At 62.7% G+C, this 19,886-nt stretch overlaps 1 protein-coding gene across 3 annotated transcripts in view; it reads right to left on the reverse strand.

Annotated features, from left to right (window-relative positions):
* SCUBE1 (signal peptide, CUB domain and EGF like domain containing 1) overlaps positions 1–19,886 on the reverse strand; it is a 136,617-nt gene that overhangs the window by 34,040 nt on the left and 82,691 nt on the right. For 2 of the 3 annotated variants that reach the window (XM_043562835.1, XM_043562837.1), the window contains 2 exons: positions 19,378–19,467; positions 6,178–6,294 (listed from right to left, as the gene is read on the reverse strand). In XM_043562835.1, coding sequence (XP_043418770.1) covers positions 6,178–6,294; positions 19,378–19,467 — 207 coding nt within the window. The remainder of the gene's footprint in view (positions 1–6,177; positions 6,295–19,377; positions 19,468–19,886) is intronic. The other variant, XM_043562836.1, reaches the window with a different exon arrangement.

The raw sequence follows: 19,886 nt of genomic DNA on the forward strand, positions 1-19,886 counted from the left end.
GGGACAGTGACGTCCACCGTGTCCTTCCACGTGCACATTTGGGGCGTCAGTGCGGCCTGGAGCAGGCTGGCTGCTTCCCGATGGCCGTGACCTTGGGCGAGCTACTGCCCCTGGAGCCTTGGCTCCCCGGCTGTAAGACAAGGGTCCGAAGCACACCTTGGAAGGACACCATGAGGATTAAATGACAGTCCTGGGGGCTGGGGGCTGGTGCTTAGGGAGGGCTCAGTCAACAATTTGTAGCTTTAACGCCCCTGCTTTACTGATGGGAAACGGAGGCTTAGAAAGGTAACTGTGTTCAACGGGGGGGGGGGGGGGGGGGGGGGGGGTGCTAACGTCCCCGGTTCTTGCCTGTTGGTCTAAGTGGATTCTTCACTCATCACTTAACCAGCTGTGGCTGTACCCTAAAGGTCACCGGGCCCAACCCTGTGCAATAAAGGGCCCTTCCCAAACATCCCTGCCAGTTGGCCTCTGCTTGCATACCTCTGGTGATGGAGGGCTTTCTCCTTCACAGCATGCCTGTTGGCTGATGCATCACCAGCTTCTCCCTGACTCCTGTGAGTTCCCTCCTGCCTCCCCTGCCCTGCTTCTCTGGGTTTTGCTCTCTGGACTCCAGGCCAGCCTGGCAGACTGTGTCATCAGAGACCTCGTCCCTGAGGTCTCTTCTTGGTCCAAAGTTCCTCTTGGGCCCTGACCCCAAGGCTCCCCATGCTGACATGACCCAGCAAGCAGTAACAGATGATTTTCAGAATGGTGTTTTCACCCTGGATCGCAGGGGGTGAGAGGAAGTGATGGAAAACAGAAAGGACTTCTCTGTGTTGGCCAAAGGCCACATCTCTGCAGAGTGGCTGACTCAGACTCCGGCTATCGCTGAGCCTGTCCTGAATGTGAGGGCCCAGGTGCCCCTGTCCCATGAGCAAGGTCCATCTGGCCCCTTTGTGCCGAGCCCCATGGAGGAGACTCTGTCCCATCTCAGCGGCTCCAAATTGCAGATGGAGCCTCACTTCTTCTTCCTCAAACCAAACAAGCTGGACCTGACACGTGCAGAAAGTCCTACAGCAGTGCTCCCGCAGAGTGCTCTGTGACAACAAGATAAAACCCAAGTGTGGCCCAGGACACTAGGAGAGGAGGCTTTTATAGACAGCAAGGCTGAGGGGCCAGGCCTGGGGCGGGGCGGGGGGGGGGGGGCGGCTCAGTCGGTTAGGCATCTGACTCTTGATTTCGGCTCAGGTCACGATGGCACGATTTGTGGGATCGAGCCCCACGATGGGGCTCCGAGCTAATAGCACAGCACCCGCTTGAGATTCTCTCTCCCTCTCTCTCTGCCCCTCCCCTGCTCTCATGTGCTCACACACATACTCTCTCTCTCAAAATAAATAACCTTAAAAAAAAAAAAAAAAGACGGCAAGGCTGCAACCCTCCCACCCCCGGCAGGCAGTTCTCAGAGCCTCTGGGAGGAGACTGGCACAACACGGGGGCCCAGCGAGCCTGGCAGAGGCGGACCCCAGAGCTGCTTTTCTGGGGAGCCCCCATGGGAACCGCCTCTGAGGAGCGCAGGACACCCAGTGGGCGTGCCCCTGCATCTCCTTGCCCTTGGTTGCCCCCCTCCCCATGCACCCCCACCCCAGACACCCATTCTGTTTGCAAAATCTGGTGACTCTGGCACAGGGAGGAGGCAGAGGAGGGGAACCGGAGGTGGTCCCCACTAAGTGAGGCCCGCGGTTCGGCCTGCCTGGCCCTGGCTCCTGCTGTGCCACCTCCTGGGTGACTTCACCCCTCTAAATACAGTAGGTGCCGTATATGTGCGCAGCGTGATGATCGCTCACAACAATCTCAGCTCCGGACAGCTCTGTACACGCCCATGTTCCAGGAACAAAAATGCCCAAGGGTAAGGCTGCCCAGACCCCACGGTAGGTAGTCGGACCCTCTGGGGGGGTCCCTGCACCTACTGGGTACAACCTCATGCTGGTGACCGGGCCAAGCGCTTTGTGGCAAGGCCTTGTGTGATCGTCAAAACGACCGGGGGACCAGATCCCCCGTTTTACAGAGGGGGGGGGTCACAGCTACACGCAGGAGCCAGCTTGGAGCCCAGCTCCAGCTGTCTCCAAAGACGAGCCTTCTCCAGTGCACCGTGCTGGCCCTGCGGCCTCCAGAGAAAGCAGACATCAAGCCCAGTTGAGGGCCTGTCCAGGGCAGAGGCTTGGACATCTCTCTTGTCCTCTCCCCCTGGGGATTATAGGAAGATGGGGAAATTTCTTCAAAACATTTTTTTAATGTTTATTTATTTTCGAGAGAAAGAGACTGTGAGCAGGGGAGGGGCAAAGGGAGAGGGAGACAGAATCTGAAGCAGGCTGCAGGCTCTGAGCAAGCCGTCAGTACAGAGCCCGATGCGGGGCTCGAACCCACAGACTGTGAGATCGTGACCTGAGCCGAAGTCGATGCTTAACCGACTGAGCCACCCAGGCACCCAGGAAGATGGCGGGAGAGTGGAGGCCCGTCTCGGCTCTGACCCAGGGAGCTGTGTGATCCTGGGCAGGGAAAGGCACCTCTCTGAGCCTCAGGTCCCCCATCTGTGAACTGGGCTGCCAACAGGCGCCTCTCACAGACTGAATCCGCAGACGGGGTCTGCCTCTTCAGGAATGCCTCAGGCCTTCTGGAACCCCCAGCCCCATCCCTATCCCCATCTGGGCCTGTCAGCTGAGGGGCTGTCACAGCAACCAGACAGGCCGCGGGAGGCATGCTTGCTTGAGGCCAGGCTGGTGGAGAGGCTGCCTGGGGGTCCGAGTGGGAGAAGTGCCCCCGGCTCTAGCCCGAGATGCAGTCACGCAGAGGCCCTGGACCTTCATTCTGACGGGCCTCCGCCCCTCTAAGGCTCCTCTCCCTCTTCACCCTGCCCCCACCTCCACCAGGCAGCCAGCAGTCTGTACCTGTTTACAAGTCTTCTGTGGCCCCGGGTCATCCCAGGACGAAGGCCCAGCCCTGTTTGCAGGCCCTCCCCTTGGCCTCCTCGGCCCGGATGCTCTGCCCTCCTCTTTCTGTGTACTTGACTTCTGCCTTGGTGGCCCAGACTCCAGCTGCCTCACTCGGGCAGCCCCCACCGCAGCTTGGGAACCACCACCTCTCTAGGAAGACTTCACTGACGTTCCCTTCATCAGTGTGGGCTGTCCCCTTGTCATGGGACCTGGCCTCGGCGGGGGGTGGCGAGAGGGCCCTGAGGACACAGATGGGGAATCTGGCTCCTGTCTGGAGCCCCAGGGCCCAGCAAGGGGCTGCACAGAGTGTATTCGCTGATGAATGACGAATGAATGAGTTACGGTGGCTAAGAGCAGGGCTCTTGAGGGCCTTGGGCCATCAAGTAGAACTTTCAGCCGTATCAGCAATGTTCAAGCATCAGTGGGAGGGGGCACAGCCTGGAAACCCAGGGCCATGTGGGGGGCTTTTGGGTGGGAGTGGGCTGGTGTCACCCTAGAGCAGCCTCGTGGGGAGGGCAAGCCGCTGGGCTGGGCTCGCTGGGCAGAGTGAGGGAGAAGAGGAAACAGGTGGTGGGTGGGCATTCTTCGGGCTGTTCTGGAAGGTGTTGGGAGGAGGGCCTGGTGTCTCTGAGGAAATCTGGGCTCCAGCTCAGGGAGTTGAGGCTCCAGACCTCCCTCCTCTCAGAAGAGCCCATTAGCAAGGTGCCCCCCTTCCCAGTATCAAACAGGTGCAGCACCAAACAGGGGGCCTTGAGATTGGACCCCTGCCGTGCCCACACTGTTGAAAACAAAGCTGGGGGCAAATCCTTCAGACAACTCCACAGCCCTCACGTTTCAGGCAGGACCCCCTCTCCCTTCCCCTCTTCTATGCCGGTCTCCACATGCCCGTGTGACCCCTGTGTGCTCTGGGCTTTCAGCTCTGGATTTTCCAAGACCTCTGTTACCTTTACCCTCTAGTCACTGGTCTTGCTTCACCATGGCTTTTGGCTTCCAGAACATACTAAACCTTTGAAATCACTCCTTTGATATCCCCTTCTGGGCCCGGGCCAGCGCCAGGGCGTGCACGCCCACCGAGGAGCCAAAGCCCCGGGGCCGGGGATTCCCAGCCGGCCGGTCCTGCCAGGTGCCCGCGCCCTGACCTGCACCTCACCGGCGGCCCCGGGGAACTCGGGCCATGAGCACGAGGCTCTGGGACCCCAAATCCTGGGGTCTGGAGGTCAGCGTTTGTTCCCCAGTGTTCCCCGAGTTGAAGACGTCATGATGCTCATCACATCGGGCAGTTCTAGACCCATGCCAGTCCTGAAATGCCAACTTGTACGACAACATCCGGACTGCTCTGCTTACCGCCGCTGCCTCCGCCTGGTCCAAGCCGGGTCGTCTCCAGCCTGGGTGACGACAGCAGCTGCCTCACTGCTCCTCCAGACCCCGCTCAGAGCCCCGTCCAAGCAGTGGTCAGGGACCGGCTCAAAACGCAACCCGGGGCCCGTGCTGCCCTGTTCAGTGGTGTCTGGGGGGTCGCCAAGGCTCAAGGGATACAGGGCCGAGCCCTCCCCGGCACACAGGCCCCGCGGCATCTGGCCTGGCCTCCCCCGCATCTCACAGACCGGGGCGCACAAGATGTCTTTGGGGCCTTAAAGCCCTTGGCCTCTGCACGGCCGCCCCCGTGCTGCTGGAAACGCGGCCCGGTAGCGCCTCTCCCCGCGCCCCCCCGGCCCGGGTGCGGGGCAGGCTCCGGTCCTCAGTCTTCTGCTGGGCGGTACGCCATCCAGCACCCAGCGGTCTGTAGTACACGTTCATCTCGGTGATTTTAAAAGCTGAAAAGCTGTCTTTTGCATTCGATAGAACGGGAGGCGGAGCGGCCTGACTTTACCCTCTTCGGCCCCAGCTCAAAGGGCACGGGGCCAGGCCTGCCGCGACGCCGCTGGCTGTGAGGATGGCCGGGACTGCGGGGAGCCCTGGCCGGTCCCCCCCTACATCGAGTCCACATGTCACAAGCGGGCACCGAGCGGGCAGAGCGGGGGCTGCGGAAGGGCTTTCTTTTCAAACAAACAGGTGGAGGGACCTCTGCTTCTGTCAATAACGCCTCGGTTCTTCCCCGCAAGGCAGCTCAGAAGGAGTCAGATGCTGTCTGGTTTTACAGGCTTAAGAGAAAAGCCCAGCTCGGACTATTTAAAATCGCCAGAGGCCTCTGCTGTCCGTATTGTCACCCACTGGGCTTTGGAAGTTCACACTCCTCTGCCCTTCCGCTGCCTTCCAGCCAGGCCTGCTTCCTGGCAAGGCGGGGAGGCAGGTGGCCAGCCCTCCCAGGGATCCGAAGGGTCGGCTTGGGGCCTTGTGAGCGGCGCTGAGGGGAGCTCTCCCTCCCCCGCAGGGGGCTCTGGTGCTTGGGGCTCCTTTGCGAGGGCTGCAGGGAGGCCCCTTCAGTCTCTGGACCTGCCAGCTCTCGCTTCTTGTGCCCTGACGGACCCCTAACGCCACGAGCACCTCCGGGGGCACTCAGAACCCTGTGGGTTGAATCAGGGAGCGAGAGGGGGAAGAACCGAGCAAGCTCCACCTGCTGTCACGTCCAGCGGCCGGGAGAGCGGTCCATTCCCGCAAGACTCTCATCCTCCCGGAACCTCATCTCTAACTGCAAACGGAGGTCCTTCTGCACCCCTGGTCCCGAGAGCCCCCACAATTTCACTCCTCCAGCCACAAGAACACGCAGTGTTCTCTTTTTTCCAATGGTGACAAGACGACAATCCCGTCTCTGCACAAGGAGACCTGTCCTCCCCAAACCTCCCCGGGTCGTGCCGATGCCCCAGCTCTGCCAGGTGCTCCCGCGAAGGGGAGGGGAAGGGACGGCCACAGCTCTCACCCCGGGTGTGTGTCTGTTGGGGGGACCACGATGTATCACTGTGGGCCTAGGAGGCCCCGCAGTGAAGACGCTGCTCGCCCAGCACAGCACAGCGCACAGCCGGTTTCTCGGATCGCAGAGCGCCGCCGTTTTGCTCAGGACCCTACCGATGCAGCGTTCTCTTGAACCCTGCTGGGGGGCACTGGTACCGACCCTCCCCCTTCTCGGCCTCTCCAGCAGAAGCCTCGGGGACCGCCGACCCCTGCCCTTGCAGTCACTTGTGGCCACACACCGGACCCGAGCGCGCGGCCCCGTCCCTGCCTGAGTGGCGAGCGCAGGGGGGTACCCGTGCCGCCGTGGCTTTGCGCTGACCTTTGCACGTCTTCCCATCCGGTTGCAGCGTGAATCCCACCGGGCAGCTGCATCGCACGCCAGTGGCTGTGTCCCTGCAGGTCCGGTCACAGCCTCCGTTGTTTACTGCACACGTCTCTGGGAGAGGGGAAAAGAGACAGAGATGCTCAGTCTCCTGGGACGGAAGCCACCATCGCCTTTCTCCATTCATGGGGGGGGGGGGGGAACCTCCTGAGAGAGGAGACCTGAATTTGAGTTCTGGCTGATGCCCTCTAGCTGTGGGCTTCCCTGAGCCTTGGGCTCCCCGTCTGTAAAATGGGAGAATGACACCGTTTCCGTGGGATTGCTGGTGAGGACCCACTTCGATGATGATGGATGGGAAACCGTCTACACACGACGGAGGGCTGTGCTTGTGTAAAGGTCTCCCCCCCACCCCACAACAGGATCAACACTGCCACGTGGAGCCATTGCTGAGATCAGCTTGGCTGGTATTTAACTGCCCAGCGCCGGATTCCTAAACCCTTGTCCTGCCTGGACTCAGACTCCAAACCCGGGGACTGGCAGTCCCTGGGGCTCCGGAACAGGTCTCAGCGTGGACTGGCTTGTGACCCTGGCCGTGGGGTTCCCAGGGGGTGGTTCCCTGAGCCCGCACACCATCCATCACCTTCATGAGGCACTCAGCTCAACATCTGTTCTCATTGAGCCATAAGCCAAAGGCATCTGGTTTTTGTCCACTTGAAACTTGTCTAGTGCTTTTTTTTTTTTTCCTTCCTTTGCAAATTCAAAGGGCCTGGAGTGGCTGGGGCACAGCCCCAGGTCATCCAACCCGTCGTGTGGTGAGAGTGATCCTCCCCAGGCCTGGAGAAGGGGCTGGCAGAGCTGGGTCACCAGGGTGCAGGTGGCCCGCACACGGAGGGGACCGTTCCTAAGGCCTCTGAGCTCTTTCTGAGCATCTGTGTGCTTTGATCTTGTGGGAACCGTGCCTGAGTGGACTTCCCCTCTTCCCTTCCACGTTGGGAACTGAGGAGCCGAGGGCCCCATCTTTTATAACCCGAACCCCCCCTGCCTGTCTACCTTGGCTTCCTCCGCGCACCTGGCCCTGGGGGCTTTTTTCCCTGAAGCCTCCCCCTAACTGGTTTATTCCGTCTGTCCTTCTGTGGTGTCTGCATTCCTGCGGGAGTGATGACTGAATACATACCCTGATAGCCAGGAGTCCCTGCTGCTGATTATACCAAACTCTGATGCCTTTCCTTTGAACTTCAACTCTGTGTGTGGGGGTGGGCAGGGCAGTGAGAGGCGGACATCCGGCTTTCCCTTCCGTGTGAGTGTGCAGATTCTGCGGGGGCCGTGGTGGGCCTTGTCCGGAATGTCCCGGACACAGGGGCCACCGGTGGCAGGGGACCACCGGCCCTTCTTCTCAAGGCTAATGCCTTCCCCGTGATGGGAGGAGCTGTGACTACTACTGAAAGGCAAGCGTCCCGGTCCCCAACTCCTCCTGGTCTGTCTTTCCGAGGGTCTCCACAAACCCCAGCCCCGCAGCTTGGTGTGCCGGCCCAGGGGCTCGGAGGCCTCCGGCTTGCTCAGGTCCCAAGGCCCAGCTCAAAGACCACCTCCACGCAGAGCCTCCCCAGCCCCAGGCGCAGACAGGCCACCACCCTTCCCTGCACTAGGCTGGCCTCCGTCAGCACCAGCCACGCTCTGACCCGCAGGTGGCCTGCTCTTAACCCGACTGTTAACTGGGGCAGTGGAGGTGCGTGGGCCGGGGTGCCACTCACCGAGTGACCGAAGAAGGCTACCCCTCGGGTTGGTCCTCGGCACCCTCGCCCGGCAAGCCTTCCCTCCCGAGAGAGCCGCGGTGAAGTTCAGACAAACTCCCCACTTCACAGCCACTGGTCTGGGGCCCCGCGGGGGGGAGTTGCTTAACAAGCGTCAGTTTCCCCTCCTGGGGTTCTAACCAGAGAGGCCTACCAGCCCCAAATCAAAGCGCAACCCTCAGGTGCCTTTTCGGCCTTTCATGTGGGACAGCCCTCTCTAGAGCGGGGCCGGAGGACCTGTCTGCTCTCCAGGTGCAGGTAATTAAGGCCCAGGCCTTGGAGAGCCGGTGCGGGGGGGGGGGGGGGGGGCACAGCCGGGACCTCACTCGTGACCGTGATGGCGCCTGGGGCTCCCCGTGGCAGTGGAGGCGGGGTGAGGCGGGGGCGCTGGGGGCTGTGTCCCTGAGAAATGGACCTGACCAGGCAGGCTCCCGTGGGCCCTCCCCACCTCCGGAGGCCCCGATGGGGCTCGGAATCTTGGCCTTCCAGAGCGCTGGGGCCTCGGGACCCACTGGGCAGGCAGAGGCCGGGAGGAGGCTGGGGTCAGCTTTCAGGGTCACCCACTCTCTGGCCTCTCCCCTGCTCTGGGTACACTTTTAATCTCTTATGTTGCTCTAGATGAGGTGTGGTGTTTAGACTCATGTCCTGAGCAAGGAGCTCTGGGCCCCCAAGAAAGGCCCTCAGGGGCTATTCTGGGTCCAGACCTCCTCATCCCATAGCACCTGGTTATGGCGGGTCACCTGCTCCGGACCCAACTCAGCCTTCCAAGCCTCATGTGCCCCGGGCTCTTAGCATCAAGGTAAGGCTCACCTGCCCCCTCCACCTCCCTGGAGAGGAATCTGCCCGGGGCCGTGTGGCCGGTGAGTGGCCGAGCTGCTGGGCCCTGCTGGGTCTGACTCCAACCCACCTGACGGCCTGAAACCTCCAGCCCCGGCCCAGGAACCCACACAGCCGAGCAGGTACTATACTTTCCACATCCTTCCTGTTCCACTGTTCTCTGTGCATCCTACCCCCACCCATCTGCCCCCTCGCCTGGGGCCCCCAGGCCTGGTCTTGCCCCTTCTTTAACATCTGATTCCAGCCCCTGGCCTTACTGCTGCCATTCTGGGCCAGGCCACCAGTGTCTTCCTTTGTGACAATTACGGCCTCGCAAGGGTCCCTCTCCTCCAGACCACTGTCTTACTCTGGGAAGGACCCCGTGAGCCCTCCAGTCTCTCCCGGAACCCGCCTCTCCAAGACAGCTACTGGGTCCTTCCCAAGGCCTCTCCTCTCCCCCTGGAGAGACGAGGAGAGACCCTCCCGGGGCACAGCCCTCTACAGCCAAGAGAGGATCTTCTCCGCTAACATCTGCCGGCCTCACAGCAGCCCCAGAGGCTGGCCTCTTTTGCAGGAAGAGAAACTGAGGCTCCAGGAAGTTAAACAGCTTGTCCAGGCAGAGGGAACCTCCCATTATGAGACCCAGGGCAAAATTAAAATGAAGGGCCCTTGTTCAAAAATTAAACATTTCAAGACAGACAACAGAGCACTCAACCAATGGTGGGGGGAGGCCCTTCCGAAGGCAGGGCCTGGGGCAAGCCCCCTCACTCCTGGAGCTCAGGCTTCCTGACGTGCGAAGTGGAGGTGATGGTGTTGACCATGGAGTTCGTACGGGGCCCGGACAAATGTGGATGTCATGGTGCTTTGTGAGTCATCACAAAGCGTTTCTTGGGGGCCCAGAGCGGGTCGACCACACGCTTACTCTCAGCGCCACCTCTTACGACCTCCCGTGAGGGGTCTTAGCACCCAGTCGGTTGCTGACTCGGCTGACAACTATTTCCTGAGCTCCTGCTCTGTGTGGGGCACATGCGCCTCAGACAGTCCCTGGTCTTGTGGAGGCCTCAGCCTAGGGGGGAGGCAGATGGGCTCACTGCTCTGACCACCGGTTTGGGAAGGACTCCTTGGCACGAGGTGGCTGAGGACTGAGGGAGGGGAGCTCGAGAGGAGTCTGATGGCAACCAGGCCTCAGGGGTTAACGGTTTATCGGGGGAGACAGACTCCTGCCCTTCTAACAGGAGTCCGGGCCCACCGCCGCCCCCCACCCCATCAGGCCTCAGCCCTTGGCCCCGGCCCGCGTGCCCCTCACGACCCAGGAGGCCCCTCCAAGCTCTCCTGAGCCCTGCTGGCTCTCCCAGGCCCTGGCCTCGGTTTGGGTGGCGGTCTCCCCCAGGGACCGCTCGCTCCCCAGGCAGGGCGGTGTCAGGGTGACCCCAAGCCCAGTGCGGGACTGATTTCTGCCGAACGACCAGAGGAAAAGAACAAGCCTCTGGAGGAATGGGATGAAGCGGAGAGACCGAGCCCCGGCCCCATGCTGGGCCTGGCAGGGGGAGGGCGCCTGAGATGAGCCTGACGGCGGGGGAGGACCCGCGTCCAGCGGCACCAGCCTGCGTCACGGGCCCTGGGCGAGGCGGGCGCCCACGTGGGCTGACTGCAGGGGGAGTGGCTTCACCTGGCTCAGAAGGCAGGGGGGCGTCTCAGGCCAAGGAGGGCATCACCAAACAGCGCTGGGCACTGTAGCACAGGGTGGGGCCGAGGTGGCGTGCCCTGATGAGAACCCGACGTGAGTCCAGAGGCCTGAATGCTACGCTTAGTTCCCGATGCGCCGTGGGACGTTAGGCCACGGATGCTCCCGTCTCGGGGCTTCTCCCCTGTGGTGGGCCTGGAATCACAGGCTCGTCTACGGTGCAGGTGTCAGGCCCCGCCCCGGAGGCTCCGATCTGGTGGCTGAGATGTGAGCCCAGTGACCCACGGAGACCCTGTCAGCCCAGGGTCTGTCCCTTTAAGGCCCTTACCCCGGTGGCGGGAGCACCTGTCTAGTCAGGGCCGGTCCGCCTGCTCGTTGGCCACTAAGGTCAACTGAAGCCAGCTGGGAAGAGGGGCTAGCCACTGGCTCTCCCAGCCCCGCTGTGGACTGTCTGGCCTTTGATCTCTCTTCCCTCAGCTGATTCCTGAGCCTTCCATGGCTCCCGTCACTTTGGGATAAGGGAACTCTTAAACACTGGCCAGGCTCTCCTTCACTGCCCGTGTCTTCGAGCAGACTACCGACCTCCAGGCGGGCCCGTGGCCCGTCATGGGCATCGTCAGCAGGCCGATGTCCCTCACTATGCTGGCACAGTGCGGTTGGTCACCTTCGTGAAGTCCCTCGGGCAAGTGAGAAGAGTCAGGCCTCAGGCCGACAGCAGAAGCCGCTTCCCCAGCCCCTCGGCAGGGACCAGGGGGAGTAGGGGTCATCCCTGTCTGCCGCCCCTGCTTCTCACCTCTGCCTCCTCACCACACTGCCGCCCCTGCTCCTCACCTCTGCCTCCTCACCACACTGCCTCCTCACCTCTGCCCGGAAGCCCCACTCTGCTGGCTCCCGGGAGCAGTCTGTGGAGGGTGGTCTTACCCATGTGGGGAGCCGCCCCGTGAGGGCCGCGTGCCAGATGATCCCGCCCCAGGAGCACCCCGGTCTCTGAGCTGAGCCCTGGGGGACACGCTGGTGGCAGTGTGATATGGGGGCTGTGGGGGAAGGGGGCGTGTGGAGCCGGGGGCGGGGCAGTTGTGGAGGCCGGGACTGCAAGCCCTTCGGGGAAGGGGCCCCAAGCCGGGGTTTGAGGGGAAGTGGGAGGGAACCTCGGAAGCCCCGCTTAGCACCCAGCACTGCTCTGTCACATCTGAGGCCAGCGGACCCTTCGGCCCATGATTTTCAAAGAGCCGGCCAGCCCTGAGGCAGCCTGAGTGGGTTCTGGACTCTGCCCTTGTCGCGCATAGGCGGGCGACTGTGGGACGCCCCCCCCCCAGCCCCGGGCCCTGTGCGGGCTCTGGCCAGGCCCGCATCACCCCACGGGCTTCATCCACCTGGGCCCCGTCCCGGCTCAGGGCAGTTTGCTGCGAGAAAGTGTCCGTGAAACTGTCCTCTGGAGACACTGGGCAGGTGCATGATCTCAGGGACCACATCCTCTCACTGGCCTGCCTGGTGGGTGGGGTTTCCACTCCGGTGCTCGGAGCGCAGGGCCCTTCCGGACCTGAGGGACGGTGCCCGGCAGTCTGCGGCAATGGGGGTGGGGGCTGACGGCAGGGAAGAGGCCGACCAAGAGTGAGATGAGCAGACCTTGGGGAAGTTTCTCCAACTGAGGTTTTATATTAACGCCGGGGGCAGGAGCAGAGCCACGGCAAGTCTATACCCTGGCCTCTGACTCCCGCCTTTACTCTGCTTCCTCCCTCTGTGGGAGGGGTGCTAAGGGCAGATCAAGGGGGGCTCACACGCACCCTCTTGTTTGAGGCAGTCCTCAGCGGGGAGGGGGTGGTCATTGTGCCCATTCTATGGAGGGCTCCCGAAGGCCCGGCTGGTGACCCTTCCAACCACGTGTGGCTGTGGAGGTTTGGGGGTCACACCCTTCTTCCAGAACACCCGCCAGCAGCTAAGGCCCTCTGGCTGTGTGTCACCTGCCCGCCTTTCCCTGGAGGGGCTGTGGGAGGTCAGGGGGCTCCTCGGCCGCTCACCCCTGCGCCTCGGTCTCACCTGTACCACGAAGGGCGCCCTGGCGATTGCTGAGAACATCTACATGTCTAGGTACACAAAGTCTCAGCCCAGAGGCTGCCCGGCAGAGGGGAGCCTTGTTCCAGATTCCTGATGGCTGCCGGGACTCGGGGACAGCCCGGTCCGAGCACGGCCCTGGGCTGAGGGAGGCGCCGCCCGGCACCCACACACCAACGTCTGGCGCTCCCCCTCTGAGCCCGGGACTTCCTGGGGCCGGTGCAGCCGGCACACGGAGCCCGCCCTCCCGCTCCGGAGCTCTGGCCTGTGAGCTGGGTGGACCTCACGGAGGGCTCTAGACGGCAGGGGCCTGGCTGGCCTCTGAAAGGCGCCTGTTCACCCCACTGGCTCTTCCGGCCCCCTTTCTTATGGCATCACCGCCCGTGACCCGACCGAGGTCCGGCAGGCCCGAGGCCTCTCGCCTCACGGCCTGGGCCCGGCATTCCGGGTGCCCTAGTACAGTGCCGAGGGCCTGGGGAGGAGAGGGTGGAAAGACCGGATGCAGCCGGGCAGCGGCCCTGTGCCCCACGTGGGCCAGGTGCTCCACATCAAGCACCTCATCCAAGCCGCTTCAGAGCAGAGACTACAACCCCCTCCTTGCAAAAGAGAACGCTAAGGCTCAGAGACGTGAGGTGACCCCAGTCACTGGGTCGCCAGGATGCAGCCCGGGTCTGGCTCCAGAGCCCGGGCCAGGACGACAAACTGGAAAGAGTCACCGTTAGCAGAACCCTAATCAAGAACGTGTAGTCCTTAAGACAGAGACACGGCCCGGCTGAGCAGCGTGACCCCCCCGACCCCTCCTTGGGACAGACCTGGAAATATGCAGGAAGCCCTGAGCTCTGGCTGTTCCTTGGTCGATGGTCAGCCGGCCTGCAGCTGCCACTGGGCCTGCTCCTGGTTGGTGCCGGCCCAGGAAGCCCCGAGCGAGGCCAGGGCGAGCAGCAAGGGAAGGTGGGGCAGCAAGGTGGCCGGGGCAGGAGGGGCGCAGGGGAGGCGGGGGGTGGCTGGGGCCCCGGGGTAGTTTCACTTGTTTTTCCCCACTGGGGCTCCTCTGGAGAGCGTGGCTGAACAAAAGATCGTACTGGTAAAATAAAGACGCCCTGCGCTCTTTGGGGTGCCTTCCATCTACGGCCACCACGGACAATCAGTATCGCCCCTCCAGGGCCCTCCTGAGTGTGGCAGGGCAGGGGAGCCACGTCGACTGGCAAATACCTCAGGAACTGGGCCCTTAGGTGTTGGGGGGGGGCATTGAGGTCACATCCCAAAGGGCTCTGGGACCCACTTGGACCAAATCCTGAGGGACCAAGAAAACTAGGGAAGGGTTAAGGCAGGACAGTGAGGGGCTGCGGGCAGGGAGTGTTGAGGCCCAGGAGTGTGCGGGGGTCAAGTGTGCCCGGCCGCCGGTGGGACGGAGCGGAGTGAGGAGCAGCGGGGCAGGTCGGGCGTTCCGATGCCCAGTTCATTGCCCCTCACCCCACGCCCAGCCCTCTGGTCCAAGCATGGATTCCCCCAGGGAAGCCACAAAACACCTGCCCCTGAAAAGCCAAGGGACCCTGGCTTAACCCTCACCTCCCTGAGCCCGGCCACCTCTGCCAGCGGAGGACGACTGTCTCCCTCAGTCCTCAGGGGTCATCCCACCTGGCGGTCTGACCACGACCCTCTCTTTGTGACACCATTCGGAGCTCCCCACACGCTAGACCCCACCCCCCTCTGACCTCCAGCTTCACGAACACGCTCTGGCCCGTGCCGCGTCCACACCGCCACACGCCGGCTTCACGCTTTAGGATTCTCTGCCGCACGCCGTGTCTGCAAAACCCCCGTCTACCGCAGGGTCTGAAGCCCAACAACTGGGCCTCGGCCCACGTTTCCTGCCAGGTGCTCTCCGCCCCCCGCCCCATCTGCGGTCTCCCCTCACAGAACCCGCCCCCAGAGCCTGGGCCACGGCTTGCCCACACTGACCTGTACCCACACCTGTAGTTGGGAGGGAGAATGTCCGCAGCTCTCCGTACCCTGCCTTCGCCCCTACCCTCGTTCTGGGGGCTGAGACAGGGGCGTGCGGGAGAGGTCTTGTGTTAGCTGTGCCCCCAGAAGGATCGTCTCTCACAGTTTTTATACTTTAGGAGACGGGCCTACAGACCGGCTAGAACCAGATTCAGATTTCACGTGGGGCCCGGAGAGAGGGGGAAGGCTGCAAGGCCTCAGGCTCCAAAGGCAGCCCAGGGACTCGAGGGCGAGTGCCCTGGGCCTCTGCAGCGTGGGGGCGGGCCCGCTCCCCCCAGCCAGGCTTGGTCCTTGCAAATGCAGGGCCCGGGCACCAGGAACCCTGGTTCTGCCTGACCTACTGGGAGGCTGGGGGTGAGTCACACCCCTCTAAGCCTCAGTCTCCCCTCTGGGTCAGGAACCTGCCCTGTGTCATCACCTCCCTTGCCTCACATCTGCCTGAGCCCCTCCCCACTGCCAGCCTTGCCCAGGATTCAGGATCCGGGTCTGCCCTTTCTCTCCCAGCTGGACACCTGCCTGTGTGAACAGCGAGCAGTGAGGCCCCACTCAACCCCGGTCCCCTCCTCCAGGAAGCCTTCATTCATGCTCTCGGCCAACCAGCCTACCCTGTGCTCCCGCTCTGGGCAAGGCCCCACGCTGTGCCCCCAGGGGCCATCAGAGCTGGCATAGTCTTGGCATCTGCCACACGTCAGGGAGTCCCAGGTTGATGACAAAATAGGGTGCTGGCGGAGGAGGGGCAAGGAGTGGAGATGGGGGTGGCAAGGAAGGACCAGTTAGGTCTGGACGAGCCTCTGTCAGGCGGAACGCTCTAAGATGGCACCTGGGTAAAGAATGGTGGGTGACAGGGCCCACTAGAGCAGGAAGCTGCAGGTGCAGGCCTGAGGGACAGGCAGAGGGTGGCTTCCGGGAGGTGACGGATGCCAGCCAGGTGGGTCTGGGGGGGAGGTGGCCTGGGAGGTTGGTGAGGCCTGGGAGGTGGTGGCCGCACAAAAGAGGTGGCAGGCGGGCGGCCCCTGGGTGGGCAGAGGGGCCGGGAGCTGGGGAGGAGGAGTGTGAGTATTCCCTTTGTGGGCCTCACCTCCATCTGCAAAGTGGGGACGTCTGCCTCAGGGCTGCGGGAAGACTCACTGGTGAGGAGCGGGAGTCAGCAGAGGGAGTGGGCTGAAGGGCACTGAGGCTGCTGGAAGGAGTGGTGGGTGCTCACCGTGGTGGGGGGCGGGTGGCGGGGGCTCTAAGCCCACCGGCAGGGGCGAGGGCGGGGCTTCCTGCACCGTCCAATGCATCCCATGCTGCCAGCCCCGGCCTTGTGCCGGGAGAATGGTGGCCCCGGTGGCCCTGGGATAAACCAGGAAAGAGGGCAGACGTGGGCTCTGCCTCCGGAGCTCACAGCAGCCAGACATCCCGGGAGGTTCCTCCGAGCCCAAGCGTGAACCCCCTGCGGTCAGTATAATAACCAGCTCCCTGAAACGTCCTTAATTCCCCATGACCCTGCATGGCAGAGGCGACTCTGCAGATGCGATTAAATTAAGGCCCCTGAGATGGGAGCTTGTCCTGGATCATCTGGGTGGGCCCGATGTGGTCACAAGTTTCCTTAAAAGTGGAGGAGAGAGGTCAGAGAAAGAGACGGGAGCAAGGTCAGGGAGATGCAATGCTACCGGCTTTGAAGATGGAGGAAGTGGCCAAAAATCAAGAAATGTGGGTGGTTCTAGAAGTTTCTAGAGCTTCCAGAAAAAAAATGCAGCCCTTGCTGACACCTTGATTTTAGCCCGGTGAGTCCTGAGTCCGGTCTCTGGCCCGCGGGAGACAACGGAATCGTGCTGTTTTAAGGCACTAAGATTGCGGTAGCTTGTTCGCAGCAACAGGAAGCTAACACGGCATCCAACCCACGTACACTGTGGGGAAGGGACTGACCGAAGACCCGGGCTGACACGAACAACAAAACAGCGCCTCATCGGTCTTGCTGTGAGTGGGGCCCCAGGGGCCCCTGGCAAACTTAGCGGGGTGTTCGGGGGCTTCGCACAAGTCGGCCAGATATTTGAAATTTATCACTCCAACCCTCCAGCCCAAATATTTCAATTGATTTTAATGTCAACAGAAAATCTCTTACGTATTTGGAGCCTCTTGAAAGGAAATGTAGCCGCCCCTGCTCTTCGCCTGTGCTCGGTGACTGGGGGTAACTACAGACAGCAACGGCTGGGCGCAGCCGGGACCCCAAGGGTGGGGCAGGGCTCTGTAGCCCTGAATGGCCCCAGGCTGTTCTGTGACAGACCATCACCCTCTCTGTGGCACGGAGAAGGGGGTGTCACCCCGAGGCTGCAGGACCAGTCTGTCGTTGACGTGGGGCACCACGGACAGGGCCGGGGTGGCGCGGGCTCACGGGGCCTCACGGGGCCGCCAAGCGCCGCCCTGCGCCCAGTCTCATCCTACCCCCCTAAAAACGAGCCCTGTTGACACAGGAAGGTCACTGGCATCTCAGCCACCGGGGGACTGCAGCACGCGTGCCCTGCTCTGGCGGAAGCCTGTACCGTGATTATAATGGGCACCGCTCATAGTGGACGGTTCCAGGGCATTCCGGCTCTGCCCTTCCTCGCTGGTCTCTGCCCTCTCAGGAGGATCCGGGTCAAGGGGGGCAGACTCTGGAGCTGGGTGGCCCAGGGTCCGACCTTGCCCTCAAACCCTTCAGTGTCTTGCCTCCCTCATCTGCTCCTGGGCCACAGAACAAGGTCCTTCCCTCTGCCTGCTCTACCGCATCCCCTCCAAGGACCCCAAACAGGGCTCACGTGCCCACCAGCCACAGGCTCCGTCACACCGGCCAACGATGCTCATCCAACTCTGGTTCCCTTCACGGTCTACGCTGCTCTTTCCACACAGGGTCGGGCTCTGAATGTGATGCCCCAGGCGTGCTCTGACCAGCACAGGGGACAACGGGGCTGGCGACCTCCCTCCGTTCACACAGCCTGGGAGCAGCCGTCCTCGCCAAGTGCTGCTAATTAGAGCCTGAAGTTCAGTAGGATCCCAAGTCTGTCCCACATGGGCTGCTCTCAGAGGAGACAGGTGCTAAGAATTAAGGGCTCTCGAGGGAGGGGCTCACCAGTGCTCTAGACGGCGCCTTTCATGGAACCCTCAGGGATGGTTACTTAGCCCTGGGTCCTGGAGACTCGTGGGCACGCCTGCTCGCTGGGGCCTTCAAGCCCGCCCCGTGGCCATTTCCAGCCCTTCCCAGGCCAGCCCAGACGGCCCAAGTCAACATGACAGTCCCGTCCAGAGAGCTTGTGGAGAGGGGACTTCCAGACAGAAGTTCTGTCTGCCCGTGTGACCACAGGTGAATCCTCCAGACCCCCTGGACCCTAGCGTTCTTGTTTGAGAAGCAGGGTGACGCCTGTCCTGCCCGGCATGGACTTCAGGCTTCACAGAACACCGTCAGCCCGGCTCTCCTCTGCTCCTCGAAGCTCCACCAGGGAGGGGGCCCTCAAGCCTAGTTCCCAGCACGAAAGGCCCCATCCCTCCCGTGGCCCCATTTACGTTTCCCTTCTCCCTAGATGCCTGGACTCTTTTGAGGTCCATATGAGGACCATGAAACTAGGTGACCTCTCCGGGACCCCGAGGCTCTGACTTCCACGGCCCCGGGACCCTGACGCTTAGGATGGCCCACACAGCCGTGACCTTCGGGCTAAGCTCAGCTGCGCGGGGTAGTATGTGACTGCGGGCAAGCCAGAGGACCCCACGAACTTCAGTTTCCTCCTCTGGGACATAGGAAATGTACCACCTGACCCACAGCGCCCCAGGCTGGTGTGCCACAAGGAAGGGTGTGACAGTCCCGAGCGACCCTATGGTTGTGCTCCAGAGGCCCGGGCAGCTGGCACCACTCAGGGGCCAGCAAGCGCAGAACTGGAGAGCTGAGGGCAGGGGGATGGATGAATGAGGGGCAGACTTGCCCTGTGCTTCCGCAGCCCGAGCTCGATGGACGAGCAGCCAGCCGGGTCCTCCTCCTCCTCCTCCCCCCTCCCCTGCTCAGGGTCAGCCACACCAGCAGGCCGCCCAGGCCACCCTGGGCAGCGCCAGCCGTTTCCGGGCGAGCCTCCCTAGAATCTGGGTCCAGCCCGGGGCCAGTGTCTGGAGCGCAGCCGCCATCACACCTGCCCCCTCAAGACAAGCGGGGGCCTGAAGCAGGACCAGCACAAAATGGGCCAGGGCTGTCCCCGGATGCCCACCTCAGGCTGGGTCGTTCACAGAGTCAGGAGCCTTGGGGCCGGAAGGGGCCGAGTGAGTCTTGCTTTGACCTTAACGGTCCTCTCCTCTCTGGGCAGCAGATTTCCCAACTATCAAGCAGGCCCCGGAGATCCCCTGGCCCCGAATCTAGATGGGTCTTTTTCGCCCTGAGCGTGGCTTCCCTCCTTGGCACGGAGACCGAGAGGCACTGTGCCGCCTGAATCGCTGCTCTGCGCTAATGCCCTCCTTTGCTTCTGTGTCTCAGTGTCGCTTTGCTGACCTCGGGGCTTCCCGACAGCCAATGTGGGCATTTACGGTGGGTAGAGGGGTCTCCTTACCCGCAGAGACCCCCAGACACTGGCTCTGGGATCTTTGCTACAAACACACAGAGAGATACACGTGTTTGGTGAAGGGCAAAACCTTTAACGAGGGAAAAGCGAGTTCACATCTGGAGTGGAGCCCCCTCCCCGCCCCCCCGCTCGGACACGGCACGCGCGGGCACACGCCGGGGGGCCCCCCCCCCCCCACGCACGCACACCCCGCACGCCAGCACGCACTCCCGGCCCCACACCGCAGCACGCACGCACGCGCACGCACACGGACAAGGATGCAAGTACAACAAAGGAAGTGGAAGAAAAGTGTTACCCATGAGGAGCCGCCGTTTCACCCGCTTGTCCACATCAGCTACTGACGTGGCATTGAACTGAGAGCGCTCAATTGCAGCCTCATCCTTCTCTAAAACACAAGTAAGGGACAAACACGGAGCCGCTGGTTAATGAGAGCCCACTTCCCGCGGCCCAAGACAGTCAGCCTCCCGGCGTGGCGCACACACAGCCAACACGGCGTGCCGGGCCGGCGCGGCGTCTGCGCCGAGGGGCCGATCCCGGGAACCTCCAAGGGCGTGTTCAGGGCAGGGGCGAGGAGGCGGCAGGGTGGGGGTGGGGGTGGGGGTGGGGGTGGGGGTGCGGAACGGGGGTGGGGCGGGGGCGGGGCGACCACACGAGGGCACAGACGGGACGCGGGGCCCATCTGCCGACAGACAGAGGCGGCGGCTTGAGGTCAGAGTGGACGGACCCAGCCGCGGGGGGCCGCGGAAGCAGACGGCACGGCCTCAGCGCTCGGGCAGACACACGTGACTGCAGACACCCCGGCTC

Source organism: Prionailurus bengalensis, chromosome B4, assembly GCF_016509475.1.
Source record: "Prionailurus bengalensis isolate Pbe53 chromosome B4, Fcat_Pben_1.1_paternal_pri, whole genome shotgun sequence".
In the NCBI taxonomy this organism is placed as follows: domain Eukaryota; kingdom Metazoa; phylum Chordata; class Mammalia; order Carnivora; family Felidae; genus Prionailurus; species Prionailurus bengalensis.